Source organism: Dipodomys spectabilis, unplaced genomic scaffold, assembly GCF_019054845.1.
Source record: "Dipodomys spectabilis isolate Male_0828 unplaced genomic scaffold, ASM1905484v1 ptg000094l, whole genome shotgun sequence".
In the NCBI taxonomy this organism is placed as follows: domain Eukaryota; kingdom Metazoa; phylum Chordata; class Mammalia; order Rodentia; family Heteromyidae; genus Dipodomys; species Dipodomys spectabilis.
The window spans coordinates 8,232,651-8,253,353 of record NW_024870771.1 but is presented as its reverse complement, the minus strand read 5'-3'; the positions used below and the strand labels follow the sequence as shown (position 1 = coordinate 8,253,353).

The following is a 20,703-nucleotide window of genomic DNA, read 5'->3' as shown; positions in this document are numbered from 1 at the left end:
ATATTAATGTCAAGTAAAATAACTACTTGGGACTTTTTTGGCTGGTCTCCTGTTGGAAACTTTAATTGATTGCTGAAAAGAGATCAGACATGGCCAATTTGCTTTAGGTGAAAGTCTTCATTATAATTAAAATGTATTGCTTATTTCCCTTGTAAATTATGAAATTTTCTATAGCAATGGCTGTGCCCTAATTTAAAACATATTATGATCCATGCTAGAAGGTGTAAATGCTATTTTTCAAAAGAGAATAGAGTAATTTGGAAAAGAACAAAATGTAACAGAACCAGGAACAGTAAGACTGGGCTTTCTCACATTTGTTTTTGCAGTCTTCCACTGACACATTTAACAAATACAAGAGGCAACTTGTTTGGGGGAATCAGCAGTAAGTAGTGGAGATTTTTAAAAATTTCATTTAGTTTCCAGCCTAACCCTTGGTCACCCCTATTACCACTGTCTTCTTCAGTGCTACCATCATCATCACCATCAATCATTATCACCACTGTTACTGTCATCATCATCATTATCATCACTATCACTTATCACATGTCACAGTCATAGAGAAATCTTCCCTGAACCAATTCTTTCTCCAGGTCATTAGTGTCTATGTGTCCTTTTTTTTTACTCTTTTATTTTGACATGAATTGCCTTCTGGCCTATGTAAACATCGAAAACTACATTTTCCATTGCTACAGGACAATAAGAACTCCAACAGTTGGTGCTCAGTAAATACTGGTTGAATGGATGAAATATTATTTATTGACTATGCATGATTCCATCTTTGTTTAGTGCTACATTTGCATGCTCTGTTAGAGGGTTAACTATATCCTATGTTCTCATCTAGAACAGGGGATACAGCAAGAACACAAGATATGAACAAATGATGTCCTCATAGAACTAACAGTCTACTTGGAAAAAAAAGAGATAGAAAGCAGTGTGAAAATAAGTGCTAAAAATAAAGGCTGAAGCAGGTACTAGAGTGACATTTGAGGAAAGATTAGAGGAAAGTAGAGAATCATATGAATTTAGAAGGGCAGAACATTCCAAAAAATCTTACTATGAGATTGAGTAAGGTTGGAAATTGTCTTGGAATGACAGTAGTAGTTTGAAAGCAGAGGAAGGTGAGAAGAGGAGATAAGGCAGAGAGACAACAGAATCTTTTATTCAGGGATATGAGGAGAAGCATTAGAGGATTGTGAGCAGAAAGACAGGTTTGCCCCACGGTAAGGTTCTTGGTTGAAGTCCTGTCATGAGGCCTAGGCTACAGAAAGGATGTTATGTGGGTGAGGATCCCACTTAGGTTTTGGTCAGTGTTGCCCACCTGAGAAACAGTGTTCTGGTTAGTATTCTAGAGCAGCGCTTGATCTTCCTAGATGATCGTATGATGGCCACTCTTAGGAATACTTATAACAGGGTATCACGAGTGCCTCTTGTTTACTCTGACTGACCTGTGAACTTTCTCAGGGCAGAAACTGTATATTATTAGATATTTTATCTAAGGAACATAGATTAATGCCTTACCTCATCATAGGTATTTCACTGCATTAATGAGAAAGCCAGGAAATACGTCCATAACATTGGTAAGGTGTGTGTGTGTGTGTGTGTGTGTGTGTGTGTGTGTGTGTGTGTGTGTGCACAGGAGTGTGCTTGTATTTGTGCTTGGCCTGGGTAATCTTATATCTAATTATGCTAATTGACTCTCCCAATCATGAGGTTTACTTAAGCTGTCAAAAGTGATTGAAATATTGTTTCTTTTTTGGTTTTAGGATTTTTCTTTCTTTTTTAATTTAAATTTTATTGTAAAGGTGCAGTCAAGATTGGTTACAGTTACATAAGTCCAGTAATGAGTATATTTCTTTTGGAACAATGTTATCCCCTCCCTCATTTTCTCCCAGTTTTCCTCCTCCTGAGCTACCCACTCCAAGTTGTAAAGTTCATTTCCAACATAGTGTCTAGTGAGTATCACTGATGAATTGGTTTGCCCTTTGTCGCATCCCATGATTTATGGGGTTCCCCTTCCTTGCCCAATTCAGAAAGACTTATATATAAGACAAAGGGTACAGAAATATAAAACAGTGGCAACTGGAAATAAGCCAAAGGAAAAAAATAAAACGGGAAAAACTGAAAACAGTACCACAAAAATGATCAGTTCAGCTTTTAATCATATATTATAGTTAAAATAATAAACACATATATAGCTTAAATAGTTCAAATAAGGCAAAATGAAGACGAGTACTTGTGCATGCAGATGGGTAACTCTGGGTAGAAAAATTTCCTCTGAGCCATAGCTATCTTCAGATACTCTCAGAATAATTGTGTGTTTGCTCTATCTAAATTAGTCCAAGTTCATGAGTCTAAAAGTGTCATCTGGGGAACTAGGGAGTAACAGCATAGTAAGGACCTGGATTCAAACACCACTACAGCTTTGTAGATTGAAGGTAGCACCCAACATGGAGCAAAAGCCTTCCCCCAGCTGAGAACAAGCAAAAAAATAAAAATAGAGATCTAAATCCTATAAACCACATAGAACTGGGTACCTCCAACATCTTGAATGAGTTTGGCAGTAGTTTTCCCCAGATCTTCCCGGTCAGAGCCCCTTAAGTCTGACATCTTGACCTTACCTGTATGAAACCTAAAAAAGAACTCCATCAAATTCTTTTGTATTCTATTGCACAAAACTCCAAGACCGTAAATGTGTATTCTCTCAAGTTTCTTAAATCTGCAGTAACTTAGGCATCTTATAATATTATTTTTGCCACATTTATTAGGCATATGCAGCAAAGAAATGCAGGCAGTTTTTTGCTAGCCATCAGTTAGGCGTGGAAGCCTTCAGTTCTGTCTCATGTGCACTCAATTCTGTCAGTGGCTGCATGCTGCTTGCAGTTTCTCCTTCTCAGTTGATCGGACCAATGAACTTTCCATTTTAACGGGCCCCTCATATTTTGTCTTCTGAGAAGCCATAAGTCAGAGGACCCAGATAAGTTAGCCCCAAGTTTCTCACACACAAATACTGTGAAATAGCGACCATGTGCTGTTTTAAGCTACTAAATATTGAAGTCAATTAGGAATGGAGTTGATTTTTTCCAATTCATTTTCAACCATCTATAAGTTTCATTGCAAATGCAACTTGACAGCCTGTTTTTTTTTTCTACACAACCATTGTATCAGTTTCCTTTATTCCACAAATGATGGCCACTTTGAAGGGAAGACATTGCTATTCCTGTTATGCCTTTGACATTCTTCATATTTTCCTTCCTATTCAGGTCACTTTTTTATTTTTTATTTTTGTCCATCCTGGGGCTTGAACGCTGGGCCTGAGCCCTGTCCCTGAGCTCGTCAGCTTAAGATTAGTGCTCTACCACTTGAGCCAAAGCACTACTTCTGGTATTCTGGTGGTTAATTATACATTAGAGTCTCATGGACTTTGCTGCACAGGCTGGTTTGGAACTGTGATCCTCAGATCTCAGCCTCCTGAGTAGCTAGTATTACAGGCGTGAGCCACAGATTACTGGCTCACTTTTTTTTTGTCAAAACTGAAGACCACCTTCTTCCTGTGGGTTTTGATGATGACAGGAGACAACCTGAGCATTGCTGTACACAGGAAAGCAGCTTTCTCCTACTGCAGTAGTCTTCTCTTGCTTGACTCAATGTGCTAACTCAGCTCCTCCTCATTAGCTATGCACACAGGTACCAGACTCTCCCTTCTCCAGATACCAATGGACAAATGCCAGGCTGTCTGCATGTGCTCTGTAGCTCCCTTCTTTTAGAAAGACACTCACCTCTATTTACTCATAGTAAGGAAAGTAACAAAGGCAGTGACAACCATCACCAAATAAATCTACTGTTGGTTTCAACTTTTTTAAATTTAGTGTAAAGATGATAGATGTTTTAACAATGTTGTCATGATCCATCTCAGTCTCTCAGCATGTCCTGCACAGCATGAGTAATCCTTACAAATTTTCTTTCTTAGTCTCTGGGAGATCCGTGAAGATTAGCCATAGTGAAATGGCTCACTTCTTATGCAATTTTCAACAGTATACAAAGTATTCTTGTTCTATAAGAATGAAATCCTATGCAGTTCATTCACATTTTAGCTTTGGAAGAAGCTCAGTATTATAGCAGAGAACTCCAGTACATTTTGGACTAAATAGATTTTATAGTTCTGCATTCAATAATTTACATCATCACATATGATTTACATATGAAACTATATAAAATATTTCAATGGTTCATGGGAAGGCATGGGATCTATGAGATATGACAGGGTATGCGACTATTTTCTGAAAACACTATATTGGCTTCAGAGAGACAGAAAGAGGGCCTGTAAAGACAGGGGATACTGATTACACACTGTAGGAAGTAGAGGACTACAGTTGCAAGGGACATGTTGTCAACCTGAAAATGGAGCAAACATACAAATGGCTGAAAAATACAGATGTGCGGGGGAGGAGTCTTTATAACCTCTCTAAATCAACATACTGCATTTTCTTCATCTCTGGACTTTCTCTTCTGTGAAATAATAAATAGCTGTATCATTTAAGCTTATTGCAATCTGTATTTGTATCACTTGAAGCACAAACATTTCTATTGATAGACTATTTTGCACACCAATTAAAAATGAGATCTGAGGAAGGACTGGTTCTCGTTAAACTTCTACATGCATCTTGAAAAAGAAACTCAGAGAAATTAAGAGAAACTTATAATGGATGGTAGGCCTACCTTTAGATTGGTTCTTATAAAAGACTAATCTGGCACCAAATTATAATGTCAGAAATAGGTAGTAGATACAAATAGGGTCAGATCTTAGACAGAAGTTACTCTCTACTATCCTTAAATCAATGATCTCAAGAACCACCAAATCCAAAGAATGACAAAGATAAGAAAACTTGTGAGCCAACACAGAGAAGTTGTTGAACCAGGAAAGGCCCAGAATATTCTTCTGTTCTCATTTGAAGAAGCAAGGTCATTGTTTAACTTCTCATGGGAGTAGTAATATAAAAGAAAAGAGAAGGTATCTTTCACATTCACCTGCTAGTTCTTGCTGGGCTGGGTATAGGCTGTCATGCTCAGGTTTATAGCCAAATTGGAACACTAAGAAGGCCTGAACACTTGCAGGGAACAGTAAACTATTCCATAAGTACACTATTAAGTCCTCTTAGATGGAAGTGGTTTGATTGTGTCATTATTCACCAGGAAGTGGGTACTTGAAAGAGGTGGAGTGGGCTCAAGGGGTTCGGGGTAGACAAAGGAAGAGAAGAGGGGGAGAATGAAGTAAAAATTCAATGTATAGCCTACAAAATTAAGAAGGGTGGGGGACATACTGGGGAGGGAAGGGGTTGAAAGGGGTCACATTGTTTAAGATGCACTGTATTCATGAAGCTTTCTTATCTATACAGATGAGGAAGAAATTGTATGAAAGCCAGAATTTATCATGTAAATGCGGATTCATTCTTGTTGTTATTAATGAAGTGAGTCTCATCTTTTCTAAAGCATACCTCCACGTACACATAAAACACATGTTCAGCTGTGTGGGTGTTCACTTGGTATATGATTTTGGCTATGATAGCAAGTTTATCTCATTACTTCTCTAAAACCAGTGCTGAAGGAAGGAAGTTTACTATTCCACTGTCATGTCAAGTACAGGTAGAATTTTATAATTGTTGTGAGGCAGAGCTTTCCATTCAGGTTGGCCACAGCTCAACATTCTGCATAGACCCTTTTCTAGCTATGTGATCTTTGAGATATAACTTAACACTCTGAGTTTAATTTCATGGATCTAAGATATCTGTCTATATTTCTTACCTGATATGAAGGGGAAAGATGTGGAGATGGTGGATTAACCAGGAAGTAAAATAACTCAGGGCAAAATAGTGTTAGCTCTCTTCTCACTTTTCCTAATAAGGACTTACATGTGAGAGACAATATGTCATCGAGAGGGTAAGACAATTTTATTGACCCACAAAAATACATTTTTCCTTCAGCGAGCCATATTTTAAAATAAATGGTCATCTGTGTTTTTAAATAGTCTCCATTTCTATCTTTACCCACACTGAAACTGATAGAATATAAAATGGCTTTTGCTTGGATGAGAATTCCAAGTTAAGGATATTAAATTATGACACTAACTTTTAGGTAGATTATACTTAACTATGTGATAATAATACCTGCCTGGACGTAACTATTAAACAGAACAGAGATTCTGTTCAATTGCCTACCCGTTCTTATTTTTAGGTCCTAGGAGCTGACAGTTCTTTCTTTGTGTGATGAATATAAGAACATGTTCCAGTGTTTACCAACAGAACCAAATAAACAATGTAAGTGCCTGACAGAAAGTAGTACTCACAGAAATCAAAACCATTGAAAGCTGCTATGTGTGAGTTGAAATGGCATTAAGAGGCCAAGAACTATAATAATAATCATAATACTATTTTGTTGTATTATTATATTATTATAACCTTTATTATTATTTCTACTACTACTACTACTATTATTATTATTATTATTATTTTACTGCTTGTGGGATTTGAACTCAGGGCTTGGGAGCAGACCCTGAGCCTCTTTGTGTTCAAGGCTAGCACTCTACCACTGTTCAAAAAGAAATGTACTCATTACTTGACTTATGTAACTGTAATCCCTCTGTATATCACCTTTACAATAATAATAATAATAAAAGAGGACAGTAAGTCTTTCCACCATTCAATCCTACGTACAGATCACCAAAGGCTGCCATCACCAATCTGTCTTGGATATCAAAGGGATGACAGGATGGTGGTCTCTGCGTAGAGCTTTAGCAGAAGCCTTGACTCAGTAGAGCAATGCAGGAGGAATTACCAGAAGAACCCCAGGGCTCCTTCCTTGGGATGAAAGGGCCTCATCTTGTGCAGCAAAACTGTTCCGTTTTCAAAAAAGACTAGATAGATTATGTCTCTCAACACTCTTAAAATCTCTTGGAATCCTACTGTCATTAATCTGAATTTAATAGGAAACACATGACCTCTAATTCAAGCTTTTCTCTGAGAAATGCTCTATGGTATCAGTGTTTTATGTTGCTGACTGATGAGAGACTTGACTATTTTGACTTACATGAACAAGATGGAAAACATCCCAATGATTTTTTTCTGGAGACTACTGTTAAGACCTGCTTCATATTGGAATTTACTATTTGTGTTTCCTGTTCTCTGCTAGCAGTGTGCATATTTATATCTTTTCAGTGTCTTTTGACATTATATCTTTATAAGTCTCCCATTCCATTAAAATGTCACTTTCCTGGGGCAATCACCTGGTATTGTTCAGATTTCAGTTCTCTGAACTTAGTGCTGTAAGTTTGGATCTTGTACATGTCTCCCCCAAACCATGTATTAAAATGATTGGCCTCCCATTTGTTAGGAAATGGAAAAACTTGGAAAAAATTATATTAAGTGAAGTAAACCAGGCCCAAAGAAACATAGGTCCCATGGTTTCCCTTATTTGCAATATCTAGTATATGTGTGAGTGAAGTGGAAAAGGTCAGATAATGTGATGTTAAGAGAATGAACCCTTAGATATGTATTTTAATGTTTTTTTTCTTTCATGCATGTGTTTCTAACGCATTTACAAGATTACTTCCTTGTTGCTTTGTATGTCCCTCTCCCACAGTATAACCCCTGCTTTCACTATATTTGATGTCAGTATAACTTGTGGAGGAGATGGGGAAAAACAAGTCATTTAAGGATACAGGTGGACCTGTTGCAACAATGAGAAGTACAAGTTGTCATGTCCAAAACGAGCTTTACAAAGTCGGGGGGGGGGGGGAGGCGGGGAAGGATTGGGATTGGGAGGGGGGAGGCTGGGAAGGGATGTGAAGGGTAAACAAAGGAGGAGGCTGCAATGCTTGGTAAGAAATGTATGCATTATCCTGCCCATGTAATTGTAACCCCTCTGTACAGTATGTTCACAAATAAAATAAAATTAAAAAAAAAAATGATTGGCCTCACAGGTGAAATTACTGGGAGATACTAAAAACTCTGAGGGGTAGAATCTTGTGGGAGGTTTTTAGGTCATTGGGATTAGATAATTTTTGGAGCCTGGGTTCCTTTTTGCTTCTCCCATTGCTTCCTGGCAAGAAGTAAGCAGTGTTTATCTGCCATGCGCTTCTGGCATGATACACTGCCTCCTCACAGGGTTAAAGCAATGAGGTCAACCAATTTCCCCCTGACATTTCCAAAACTGTGAGGCAAAAGTAACCTATTTCATTTTGATTTATGAGCTCAGTATTTTGTTACAGTCATGAGAAACTAACACTCTTATTGTGTGACTGATAGATGGCAACTCCTTGAGACTTCCATTTAGTGATTGAACAAACCTTGCAAACATGGCTACCCAATGATGTTGACTGCATAATTTATATATCTGTATAATATATGTACAGGTACTTTCATGTCAATAAAAATTATCGACTATTTTTAAGTACCAGTTGATATTGTGGGTATATAGGATAATAAGATGCTAAAGACATTAACCCCACTCTAAAGTCATTCAGAACAAATAGCTTTCTTTAAATGTTGATGTACAACATAGGGCTAGGTGTGGTGACTCATGCCTATAGACTCAGCTACTTAGGACATGGATATTGGGAGGATCATAGTTTGTGATTAGTCTGAGCAAAGAATATTCCTCGTAAATCAACAAGTTTGAGGTGGTGGCATGTTTGCCTATAATCAAGGTATATGTAATCCTTGTGTAAGAGGACTGAGGTGCAAAGTTAACACCAGGTGGAAAAGAGAGAGAGAGAGACTTTACCCAGAAAAATCATTAAGTCAAAAAAAAGGGGGGCGGGTGGGGCTGTGAATGTGGTCCAAGTGGTAGGTAGAGCATTTGCCTAGCAAGTATAAGGCCCCAAGCTCAAATAGCAGTTCTGGAAAAAGACAAGTGCTTATTCATTTGTGAATGAATTCACTATTTAGGTCAGTTTTTTATTGTAGTGTAGAGACCATAATCAGTATTACCTCTACATTATTAAATGGAAGACAGATTGTTTCCATAACTGCTTCCTGTGTATGTTCTGTGTCCTGAAATTTCATGCCATGGTTTGGGGTTTAAATAGTAGATCGTGGTTCAATAGTTATCTGTTTGCAGCTTTTTCAAGTGTCCTTTCCATGGGACCTTCCTGATTGCTAGGCAGTTTGTAAAATTTCTTTGTTTTTGAGCCATTGTTGCCATCCAGTGGCAGAAGATGGTATTCATTAAATGGAAGGAAATGTCCTTAAGCACAAATCAACCAAATTTAAGTCCCTTGCAATACTGAATTAAAAACTAATGTAAACAGTCTTTGAAAACACCATTCTAATAAACTTTTTTCAACCTAATAATGCATTGCCATGTGCCAACCTGACATGTTTCATTTAGTTGTATAAATTCTTTTATTAAAATATCCTCATGTTCTCTTTAAGTCTTTAGCCCACTAATTTATAGGGCAGTTGTTTATTTGAGGGTTTGTTGTTGTGAGATTTAGTTTGTTGAGTTCTTAGTATATTTTAGATATGAGACCCTTGTCTGTTGTATGGCTAGTGAAGATCTTCTCCCAGTCCGTGGGCTTTCTGTCGATCTTGTTAGCTATGTCCTTTGCCATGTAGAAACTCTGCAGTTTCATGCAATCCCATTTGTCCAAACTTTCTTTGATTTGTTTTTTCTGGGTCTCTATTAAGAAAATTTGTGTCTGTACCAAAGAGCCCTAGAGTTTTTCCGATTTCTTCCTGCAATGTTTTCAGGTAGTCTGCTTTTATTTTGAGGTCTTTGATCCATTTGGAGTTTATTCTGGTGCCGGGTGATATATACAGTTTTAGCTTTCGTTTTCTACAAGTGCTTAACCAATTTTTCCAGCACCATTTACTAAAAAGGCTGTTTTTTATCCTTTCTATTTCTTTAGCTCCCTTGTCAAAGATTACGTGGCTTTAGGTCTGTGGGTTCATTTGTGGGTCTTCAGTCCTATTCTATTGGTCCTGAAGTCTGTTCTTGTGCCAATACCAAGCTGTTTTGATTGCTATGGCTTTGTAGTAGAGTTTGAAGTTTGTAATTGTTATTCCTCCAGCGCTGTTCTTTCTACTAAGGATTGTTTTTGCTATTGGGGTCTTTTTTTGTTCCATATGAATTTTTGGATGGCTTCTTCTATTTCATTGAAGAATGAAGTTGGGATATTGATAGGTATTGCATTGAATTTGTAGATAGCCTTTGGCAGTATTGCCTTCTTCATGATGTTAATCCTCGCAATCAAGGAGCATGGGAGGTTTTTCCACTTGCTTAGTTCTGCTTTAATTTCCTTCTTCAGGTTTTTAAAGTTTTCATGATAGAGGTGCTTTACCTCTTTTGTTAACTCCTAATTATTTTATTTTTTTGTGCGGCTATTACAAAAGGAGTCGATTTCCTGATTTCAGCCCCGCTCTTTCATTATTGGCATACAGGAAAGCCATTGATTTCTGAGGGCAAGTTTTATACCCTGCTACTTTGCCAAAGTTTCTGATCAGCTCAAGTAACTTGGTAGTGGAGTCCATGGGGTTCTTTAAATATAAGATCATGTCATCTGCAAAGAGGGAGAGTTTTACTTCCTGTTTCCCAATTTGCATGTCCTTCATGTTTGCATCTTGTCTTACTGCCCTAGCTAGGCATTCTAATACTAGGTTGAAGAGGAGTGAAGAGAGGGGGGAACATCCTTGTCTCATTCCTGAATTGAGAGGAAATGGCTTTAACTTTTCGCCATTAAGTAAAATGCTGGCTGTAAGCTTGTCATACACTGCCTTTATTATATTGAGGAATATTCCATGGATTCCTAGTTTTTCCAGACCTTTCATCATAAAGTGGTGTTGGATCTTGTCAAATGATTTTTCTGCATCTATTGAGATAATCATGTTGTTCTTATAGCTGCTCCTGTTGATGTGATGAATTATATTAATTGATTTGCATTTGTTGAGCCAGCTTTGTGTCCCTGAAATGAAACATGTTTGATTGTGGTGAGGAAATAAGAATGGCCAATAGACACATGAAGAAATGCTCAACTTATCTCGCCATAAAAGAAATGTAAATCCAGACAACACTGAGATTCCACCTCATCCCAGGCATAATGGCTCTAATCAAGAAATCTAATAACAACAAATATTCAAGAGGATGTGGAAAAAGGGACCCCTACTGCATTGTTGGTGGGAGTGTAAACTTGTTCAACCATTTTGGAAAGCAGTATGGAACTTCTTCAGAAGACTCCACATAGAGCTCCCCTATGACCCAGCAATCCCACTTTTGAGCATTTACCCAAATAATCACAAACAAGACAATACCAAAGCTACCAGCACAACCATGTTTATCGCAGCATTATTCACCATAGCTAAGATATGGAACCAACCCAGAGCCCTCAGTAGATGAATGGATCAAGAAAATATGGTATATATATATATATATATACACACAGTGGAATTCTACGTCTCCATCAGAAAGAATGATATTGCCCTATTTGTTAGGAAATGGAAAAACTTGGAAAAAGTTACATTAAGTGAAGTAAGCCAGAAACATAAGTCCCATGATTTCCCTTGTTTGCAGTGACTGAGGCCATGTCCATATGACCACATTAGATAATGTTAAGAAAACTCCACCCCAAGACAGGGACACAAGGGTTTTTTTCTTGCTTGCTTTTTTTTTGGGGGGGGGGGCCGGTCGTGGTGCCTGAACTCTGGGCCTGGGCGCTGTCCTTCAGCTCTTCAGCTCAAGGCTTCAGCTCAAGCCATAGCCCCACTTCCGGCTTTTTTTTTTTTTTTGCTTATGTGGTGCTGAGGAATCGAACTCAGGGCCTCATGCATGCAAGGCAAGCACTCTACCACTGAGCCACCTTCCCAGCCATTTCTTGCTATTTTTAAAATGTACTTTTAATGCACTATGTGATTCCTTTCTTTTTTAATTTAAATTTTTATTATATATATATATTTATTGTGACAGTACCATACAGAGGGGTTACAATTACATGAGCAAGGTAATGAGTACATTTCTTATCAAGCATTGTTGCCTCCTCCTTTGTTTCCCTTTACCATCTCTTCCCATTTCCCCCCCTCACCCCCGCCCCCCTCACCTGCACTGAGCCAAAGTTGTAAAGCCTTTTTCCACATAAGGACTTATACATGTCATTGTTGCAATGGGTCCACCTGTATCCCTCTTTAAACAATGTATTTTTCCCCTTCCCCTCCCCAAATTATACCAACATTAAATAAAATGAAAACAGGGGTTAGACCATGGTGGAGGGACATACAAAGCAACAAAGAAATCATCTTATAAATATGTTTTTTTTGTTTTTTTTTTGTTTTTGGGGGGGAGGGGTCTGGTCGTGGGGCCTGAACTCTGGGCCTGGGCGCTGTCCCTCAGCTCTTCAGCTCAAGGCTAGCGCTCCAACACTTGAGCCACAGCACCACTTCCGGCTTTTTTCCTTTTGCTTATGTGGTGCTGAGGAATCAAACCCTGGGCCTCAGGCATGCAAGGCAAGCGCTTCTACCACTGTTAGTTTGGTTTTTTTGTAAGTTCTTCCCCCATGCTGTAACCCCTGTTTTCACTGTATTTGATTCTGGTGTTCTACATCTTGTATATACATCCTCACTGACTCCTCCACCTACGGCTTCACTGGACTCCTCTCCCCTCCACATCTTCACTGCCTCTGCCCCCCATGTCCTCACTGACTTCTCCCCCCACATCTTCACTGACTCTGCCTCCCATGTCCTTCCTGACTCCTATCCCCTCCACATCCTCACTGACTCTGACCCCTATGTCCTCACTAATTCTGCCCTCTACATCCTCACTGACTCCACCCTCCATGTCCTCCCTGGTTCCATCCCATCCATGTCCTCACTGACTCCTCCCCACATACCTTAACTAACTCCTGCCCTTATACCCTCACTACCTCTGCCCCCTCTGCCCTCTCTGACTCCACCTCTGATGTCCTCACTGGTTCCATCCCCTATGTCCTCACTGACCCCTCCCCCAATGTCCTCACTGACTCCTCTCCCCTCCACATGCTCAATGACTCCAGCCAGAATGTCCTCAATGACTGCTCCCCCTATGTCTTCACTGACTCCTCTCCCTTCCTTGTCCTCATTGATCCCCCACCCCCAAATCCTCACTGGCTCCTGTACTTTTCTGCCCATACTGGCTTTGAACCATTTTTCTCAGATCTCAGCCTCCTGAGTAGTTAGGATTACAGGCTTGAGCCACCAGTGCCCAGCCCCATATAGCATTTAAACTGTGTATCTATAAAATGCTTTTGTTTTTCTAAAGGTATTGCCATTATGTTTATGTTGTTCCTTGTAGAGATACTCTTTCATTCCATTAAACATTTTATCAACAGTACTTTGAGCCTTGTGTATGAAGTTTCTTTTACCTTTTCTGTGCCATTGCTGTTTTCTGGAGGAGTTTATGTTTATTTTTATATTTCTGAGTATTTCTGTGTTAGGCTTCACTCATCTGAAGACCCTTTTAGTATACTGGCCTTTAGATTCCTGACATCTTCCTGATGGGAATTTCATGAATTCTTCCTGGTGGTATTCTTCGTATTCTCAATGGATTAAATGTTTTGTGGTTTAATGAGGTATTTGGTGTGAAAATGATTCTCACCTAAAATAACTTCTACAAATAAAGATTGAATTAAACCTCTACATACAGTGGATACCACCAATAGCTATACCTACTTCTATTCTTGCTGTATATACCACAGCTGGATTTTTGTATAGCCATGTAGAAATTCGACCTAAACTATTGGGGGATGTGATGGTGAGGGTAGAGATATAGAGACTGTAAGACAGGAAATGAGATGCTCAGTGTGGGTATCGAGTTCACTTGTAAGGAAATTGGTGATAGAAGGGATTAAGTATAAAAAGAAAAGATGAAGGCCCTAGGGTAAGAGAAAGTTAAGGTGGAGTAGATTACCAGAAAAAGCAATGGGGTAGGAAAGGGAGATTAAAGGAAAAAAGAAAAAATGGAATAGAAAAGAAGAGCTAAAAAATCAAGCACAAAACGTAACAAAAAACAAAAAGTACTAGCCTTCAATCCCAGAAGAAAACATGAGAACAACTCAAAATCCAAATCAAAGACTGAGCCCCACACACACAAACAGACACTTACTACCAGAGTCTTGAGGCAGTGAGTATTCTGGCTTTGTTGAAGTGATCATTTGTTGTCCACTAAGTTCTCTCCTCAAGATGGTATGTATTTCCAGTGTCAAGTTCCACTCAGTGATGTGACTTTTTTTTTTTTTTTTTTTAGTTTTTTTTAGGTCCAGTTGTGGGGCCTGAACTCTGGGCCTGGGCGCTGGCCCTCAGTTCTTCAGCTCAAGGGTAGCGCTCTACCACTTGAGCCACAGTGCCACTTCTGGCTTTTTTTTCTTTTTGCTTATGTGGTTCTGGGGAATTGAACCCGGGGCCTCATGCATGCAAGGCAAGCGCTCTACCACTGAGCCACCTTCCCAGCTCAGTGATGTGCCTTTTGATAGCTTGCAGTTCTAGTGGAAGAGGGAGTTTGTGTCTCCTAGATCTCCCTCTGCATGTGGTGTATGTCCTGGCAGAGACCTAAGATAAAGTGCAGTACAGAAAGTCTGTAAGGCTGCTGTTTGTGTCAGTGCTTCTGTTTCAATTCCAATCCTACACAAATGTGGGGAGAACTATCCCTTTAGGTCTGAAATTGCCAATTGGACTTGCCTACTGGGAAGTGGAATAGGAGCCCTGGGACTGAGATTCAACTTCCTTGGGCATGATTGCCACACAGAGCCACTTGTGCAACGTGCAGTGGTTTTCTGGGAGTTGGGTTATAACTGCCCCTGGCAAGGATGAGACCTGCGAAGTCAGTGAGGCCCTGAGACGTGGCATAGGTGTATCATAAGACTAGTTAGCTGCATTTCTCCTTGCTTATGTGGGGCTAGGGAGCAAGTCTGGATTTCTTGGGTGTTGGAGCTTTTCCGTGGTACAAAGCACTTTGTGTGGCCAGTATGGAGTTCCTGTTTACTGCTTCCCTGGCACCCTAAGAAAGTAGTTGTTACTGTTTATGTGACTAGTTTTGACTTTTTTCCACAAAATTTCTAAACTTTCAAACTCGTCCTTGCAGTTTATTCGGTTCTGATATTGAGATCTCAGTAGGAGCAAAAGGGAAGAGAGGGAAAAGAAAGATGGAAGGAAGGAAGGCAGGTGGAAGGAAAGAAAAGCAGAAGAAAGGAAAGAAAGAAAGAAAGAAAGAAAGAAAGAAAGAAAGAAAGAAAGAAAGAAAGAAAGAAAGAAAGAAAGGAGAGAAAAAGAAAGAAAGAAAGAAGGAAAGAAAGACAGGAAAAAGAAGGCAAGTAAGCAATCAAGCAAGAAGGTAAACAAGCAAAAAAGAAGAGCAAGGAAGTTGGAAAGAAGGAAGGAGGAAGGAAGGAAGGAAGGATGGAAGGAAGGAAAGAAGGAAGTGGTACAGCCAAGGATCAGTACCTCAGCTGAAAAAACAGGAATGTAACCTTGGCAACACCATTTTATAATATTAAAGTTTAACTTTTCCTTTTCTTGCTCTTAGATACCCACTTTCTCTCCCAACCTCCCTCCTTCTATGTCCTCTCCCCACATACAATATATCATGCTTGCTTCTTAGCACTACTGTTCCAATATGTTTTATTTTGAAAATACCGTACAGAGGGGCAAGGGAATGAGTACATTTCTCATCAAGCATTGTTGCCTCCTCTTCCTTTGTTTCCCCTTCCCATCCGTTCCCATCTCCCACACCCCCTATACCCACCACCGTCGCCCCCTTCCCACCTCCCCCCCCCCCAAAGTCGTGAAGTTCGTTTTTCAACATAAGAACTAGTACATCTCATTGTTGTAATGTGTCCACCTGTATCCGTATTTAAACGATTTGGTTTTTCCAAGGTAAAAGATATCTATGTACGCTGTATTTAGGATTGAATTTAGCCCCCTATGGATTGTGGATAGCATTGCATCCATTTGACACACAATCTAACCTACTTTGCTTAGTTCTTTTTTAGATATGTCTCAAATCTGTCCAGAAAGGAACCATATGGTTGGGAAATACCAAGCTGACTCATTTGTTGAGATAGGGTCTTGCTTTTTGCCAAGGCTGGCATTGACCACGATTCAATGAATATATTCATCCTGCAAGATAGTATTATAGACACGGGCACTGTACATGGCTACTTAGCTTGTTTTTGCAAAAGACATGAATTTAAAAGGAGAAAACTCTAAAGCCCAACATATAGTGCATTAAAATTGTGGGGAAAAAACGCAATTTAGCTTCAAAAAGTTTGATATAAAATTGACCATAAGCAATTATCTGAGAATGTACTATTCTGTTTTATTATGCAAATGAACATTGTGAATGACAGTCTAAGAAAACCAGATCAGTCAAGTTTGTGAAAATTTCAGCGGTTTTTTTCATTATTATTATTGTGAAAATACCATACAGAGGAGTTACAATTACCTGGGTAAGAAAAGGAGGACATTTCTTATCAAGCCTTTTCTTTGTTTCCCCTTCCCATACTCTCCCCCTCCCTGCACCCGATCTTCCCCTCCACCAAAGTCACGAAGTTCGTTTTTCCACATGACTTGTCCATCTCATTGTTGCAGTGGGTCCACCTGTATCCCTACTTAAATGATTGTTTTTTCCCTTCCCCTCCACAAATTACACCACCATCAAATACAGTGAAAGCATGGGTTATATCGTGGGGGAGGGACATACAAAACAACATAGAAATCATCCTGTAAATATGTTAGAAACAATTGCACCAAAAGGGAGAAAAAGCAAAACATTTGAATACTAGAGGAGCAAATGGTTACAGATGAACTTGGGCTTCTTGACCGTTTGAATTTGTTTATTATGTTTTATTATAGGATGGTACGAGCTCAGAGAGTTACACTACATTGCATGACAGAGTCATTAGAAGTTTTCAAATTGCGCTGGATTAAAACAAAGAAAAAGAAAAAAAGGTTGTAATAAAGCTGAAATTTTTGAGCCCCACAATTTCAGCTTTATTACAACCTTTATTCTTTTTTTGGTTACAATTGTTTCCTGAAATCAGCAGCTAAACTGTGGCCTTTATGTTACAAGCAGTAAAATTTCGCACTATTAGTTAAAATCCAGCACACTTTGAAAACTGCTAATGACTCTGTCATGCAATATAGTGTAACTCTATGAGCTTAAAACATATTAAACAAATTCAAACGGTCAAAAAGCCCAAGCTCATCTGTGTTTGCTCCTCTAATAACCCTTTTCTGTGTCCTTCGTATGTCAAGTGATTTCTCTCATGTTCTATGTTGCATATCCCATCCACTTCCTCTGTGTAGGTCCTTCATTTGCTTCTCAATTTTCACTGGATCTGAATGAATGCTGCCTGGTGTGGTGCCCTGAGATGCCTGGAATAGGATGGAACCCAAGGAGGATGGCCTGCTCTGCCAACTGATCCAGGTGTAAAAAGAAGATAGGAGCTGATCTGGGCAAGTTCCCGGCTTCATTGTCATCCCGATCAAAAGAAATTCAGTCCCACAATATATGTTATATGTGCCCTATTGAATGCAGGACTGTCCTGCCCAAGGAAACTCTCACCCTGCAAGTGAGCCCATCAATCTGTGCAAAGGCCAAGACAAAATGTGGCCTCCACCTTCTTATCCAGAGTGTCTAATTTGGAGAAAGGTCCCCAGCACCTCTGGAGAGGCAGTGTGCTCACTGCATGACCCCAGCTCTTCCCATTGAGCAGGACTGCCTCAAGTCTGTCTCAGTTTTGCCAAGGTGGCACAGGGTCTGTTAGTGTTACACCAGGGGTCCGACCTTCCAAGGGTAATGCAAAAAGGGAAAGTGGGAAGGAATGATAAGAAGAAGTGGAGGGATAGAGTGAAGGGTCAGGGATGGAGAGAACTGGGGTGACAGAATATGGGGAACGGCAGAATGTTGGCACCATTCCTGAGGGCTTGAGCAAGAATGCTCTTAGATGACGAAGATGTCTAGCGGGTCATCCTTAGCAGGCCGGTAGTGAAAAGGGATGAACTGGCTGCCCAGGCCTGCTGCTGCTTCCTCCTCCTTCCTCATTTGTTCAAAGTCAGGCAGCACTGGTACTATGCGCTGCACACTGGGCTTCTCCAGGAGTGAAGCCTCCCGTGTCCCTCCTGCTGCAGTGTCCTCATCTTCATTGATGTCTATATCTTCGAAATCGTCAGCACAGGCTGAGGCAGCTTCTTGGGGGCCTGTGGGGCCTGAGGTGGGTTTCCCAGGTGGGCTCTGAGAGGCTGCCTGAGATTTTCCCTGCTCCAGTTGCAACAGTAGATCCTGCAGCTCCAGTGCCATCTGTTGTGTGTCCCGGTCGAGCTGGGCGATGTATTGCTCCTTCTCCCGCTGTTGCTTCTCCAGCGCCTTCAGATGTCTGCCATAGAAAGCAGCATCGTCTGGGATGCTGTCCAGCTCTCCTCTGAGCTGCATGAAGAGGAGTTCAAGGTCTTCCACTTGCTCTTTTACGAATGTTTTGACACGAAGGTCTTCCTTGAAAAACCTTGCAAGGTTTTCTATCTTCTGCATGATACCCTGTATTTCCTGAGAAATAGAGTCCCCCCCACTGTGTGGGGCTAGGGCCTCCTGCTCAGGCCTGGTGTGGTTCAGGGCTGCGAGTTGAGCCAGGCATTGGCAGCGCAATTTCTGCTGCCTCAGTTGGTGCCCCAGCCGGGCCCTCTCTGCTTCAGCTGAGGTTTGAGCCTGAGCGACAAAAGCAATGATGTCTTCTCTGCTCTCAACATTGTCAGGGATGGTGAGGGTGAGCCTGGCGGCCTCATCATCCTTTGTCCCTTCTATTTCACTTCCTGCAGGGACAGCCAGGAGACTCACCTGAGCCTGCAGCTGCTGGTTCTGCTGCATGGTAGCTGTGAGCTGCTCCTGGGTCTGCTGCAAATTCTGGTTGACTGACTGGATTTCCCTCCTGCCCTGCAGCACCTCCTGCTGCAGCTGCTCCAGCTGCTTGGCCAGATGTTTCTTTGTTTGCTGCTCTCCCTGCAAGGTGCTGGTCAGCTGGGTGTTGTGACTGCTGAGCTTTCCCAAGCCATCTTGCAGTTGGGCCAGCTGGTTCCTGAAGTGCTGGTTCTCTCTTATGGTGTTTCGATTGTGGGTCAGGGTCTCTAATAATTGATCCCGGCGAGCTACTGCCTGCTCATTGCACATCTTGGAGGCCAGCTCTAGGGCCAGCAGCTGCTCTTCCTGCTGGAGTTTTTGTTGACTTAAGGTCTTATTGAGGTCCAGCTGTGCTTGAAGCTGTCTGGCCATGTTCTCCAGCTCCTCTTTCAGTGACCCTACTTGGGTCTCCAGTTGTGCTTTGTCTTCAATGGCCTGTGGCAAATCCTGAGGATTGACTTGGTGTGCCAAAGGGCCAGAACACTTTAAAGGGAGTACGGTTGATGTTGCTAGCTCCTTTTGGAGCTCCTCCATTCCTTGTTCTCTGGTTGCTTGAAGACGTTCTTCCAATGTGGAGTTGTACTCCTGTAGTTCTTGGATGGTCTTGTTGGTTTTTCTCAGTTCCTCTTGGAGGCTGTCTGTCTGCCTCCTGAGCTCCCTAGAGTGCTCCTTTTCCTCCTCCTGCTGAGTGGTCATGGAAGAAAGGACAGCCTCTAGCTCTGCCACTCGCGTTTGGGAAGACTGCAGGCTGTTGGTAAGACTCTGCATCTCCCATGATTTATCAGCGACTACCTGCTGTAGCTGGGCCAGGTCTGTGTGCAAATGGTTCTTTTCTGCTTCTAGAATTTGAATGGTTTGCTTATGGAGCTGCAGGTGTTTTCTTAGCTCGTTGTTTTCTTGCAGTAAGTTTTGCTGGTTGGCTTTTTGTTGGTGTAATTGATTCAGACTTTCTCTGTTTTTTTTGTCCAATAGTTTCACCTTCTTGGTGAGTTGTAAGTTGGATTTACAGCAGGTGTCCAGGGCTTCTGCCAGCCCTTCGTATAGCTCTTCCAGATCCTCCATCATTTCAGAACATGGGAGATGATCCCTGTCGTCCTGGAGTGTGGTGTCAGACACAAAGCTCATAAGCTTTTCAGACAGTTGTTTCAGGTTCTCGAGTCCGGCCGTACTGTTCAGGCCGAATTCAGCATCATGGTCTTCAACTGATGCTGTGTTGCTTGTAAGAGGATGAGGGGAAGGGACACTGGGAGGGAATGGAGATTGATCTGCCATTACCGGAGCATTGTGGTCTTGGAGGGCCTCTTCAAGTGGCTTATCCACAGGATTGGTCTCAGATGCTCTGTGGATTTGAGGCTGTATGTTGTTGGCTCCTGCAGGACACGTGAGGCTGTTTCTCTCACGATATTGTCCAAGTTGTTTCCTGGCGGCAGCTAGTTGTTGTTGTCTCTGGTTTTCAGACATGGCAGGGGTGGGACGGGAAGGTGTGTGGGGGCAATTAACAAGGATTCAAACAAATACACTTACTGATCAGTCACCAAGCACTACCACCTCCAATAACTCCTAGCTGTGGTGTGAACCAGAGGGAGAATTCCAGGGCAGTGCTAGGCAGCATAGAATGTGGGTGTGGCCAAGTCTCTCACCCCATTGGTCAGTGAGAACAAGGCCAGACAGGGGGGTGGCCTCCTTTCTTCTCCTAAAGCCAGGAGGAACTGCTGGAGTTCCAGTGTAGGCTGTGGGCAACACTTGCCCCAACCTTGCTCACTTGTGGGAGATGGGGACATATTTTGTTACTATTGCTGCAGC

The 20,703-nt window shown here is 41.1% G+C and overlaps 1 protein-coding gene across 1 annotated transcript; it reads right to left on the bottom strand.

Moving 5' to 3' along the window:
• Positions 1-17,952: 17,952 nt before the first annotated feature.
• LOC122112349 (golgin subfamily A member 2-like) lies at positions 17,953-20,361 on the bottom strand. The gene has a single exon (XM_042685123.1). It carries the CDS (start codon positions 20,359-20,361, stop codon positions 17,953-17,955), a length of 2,409 nt encoding a protein of 802 aa, XP_042541057.1.
• Positions 20,362-20,703: the final 342 nt, after the last annotated feature.

Coding starts and splice junctions, on each gene's coding strand:
- LOC122112349 (XM_042685123.1), bottom strand. CDS start 20,361: ATGTCTGAAAACCAGAGACAACAACAACTAGCTGCCGCCAGGAAACAA.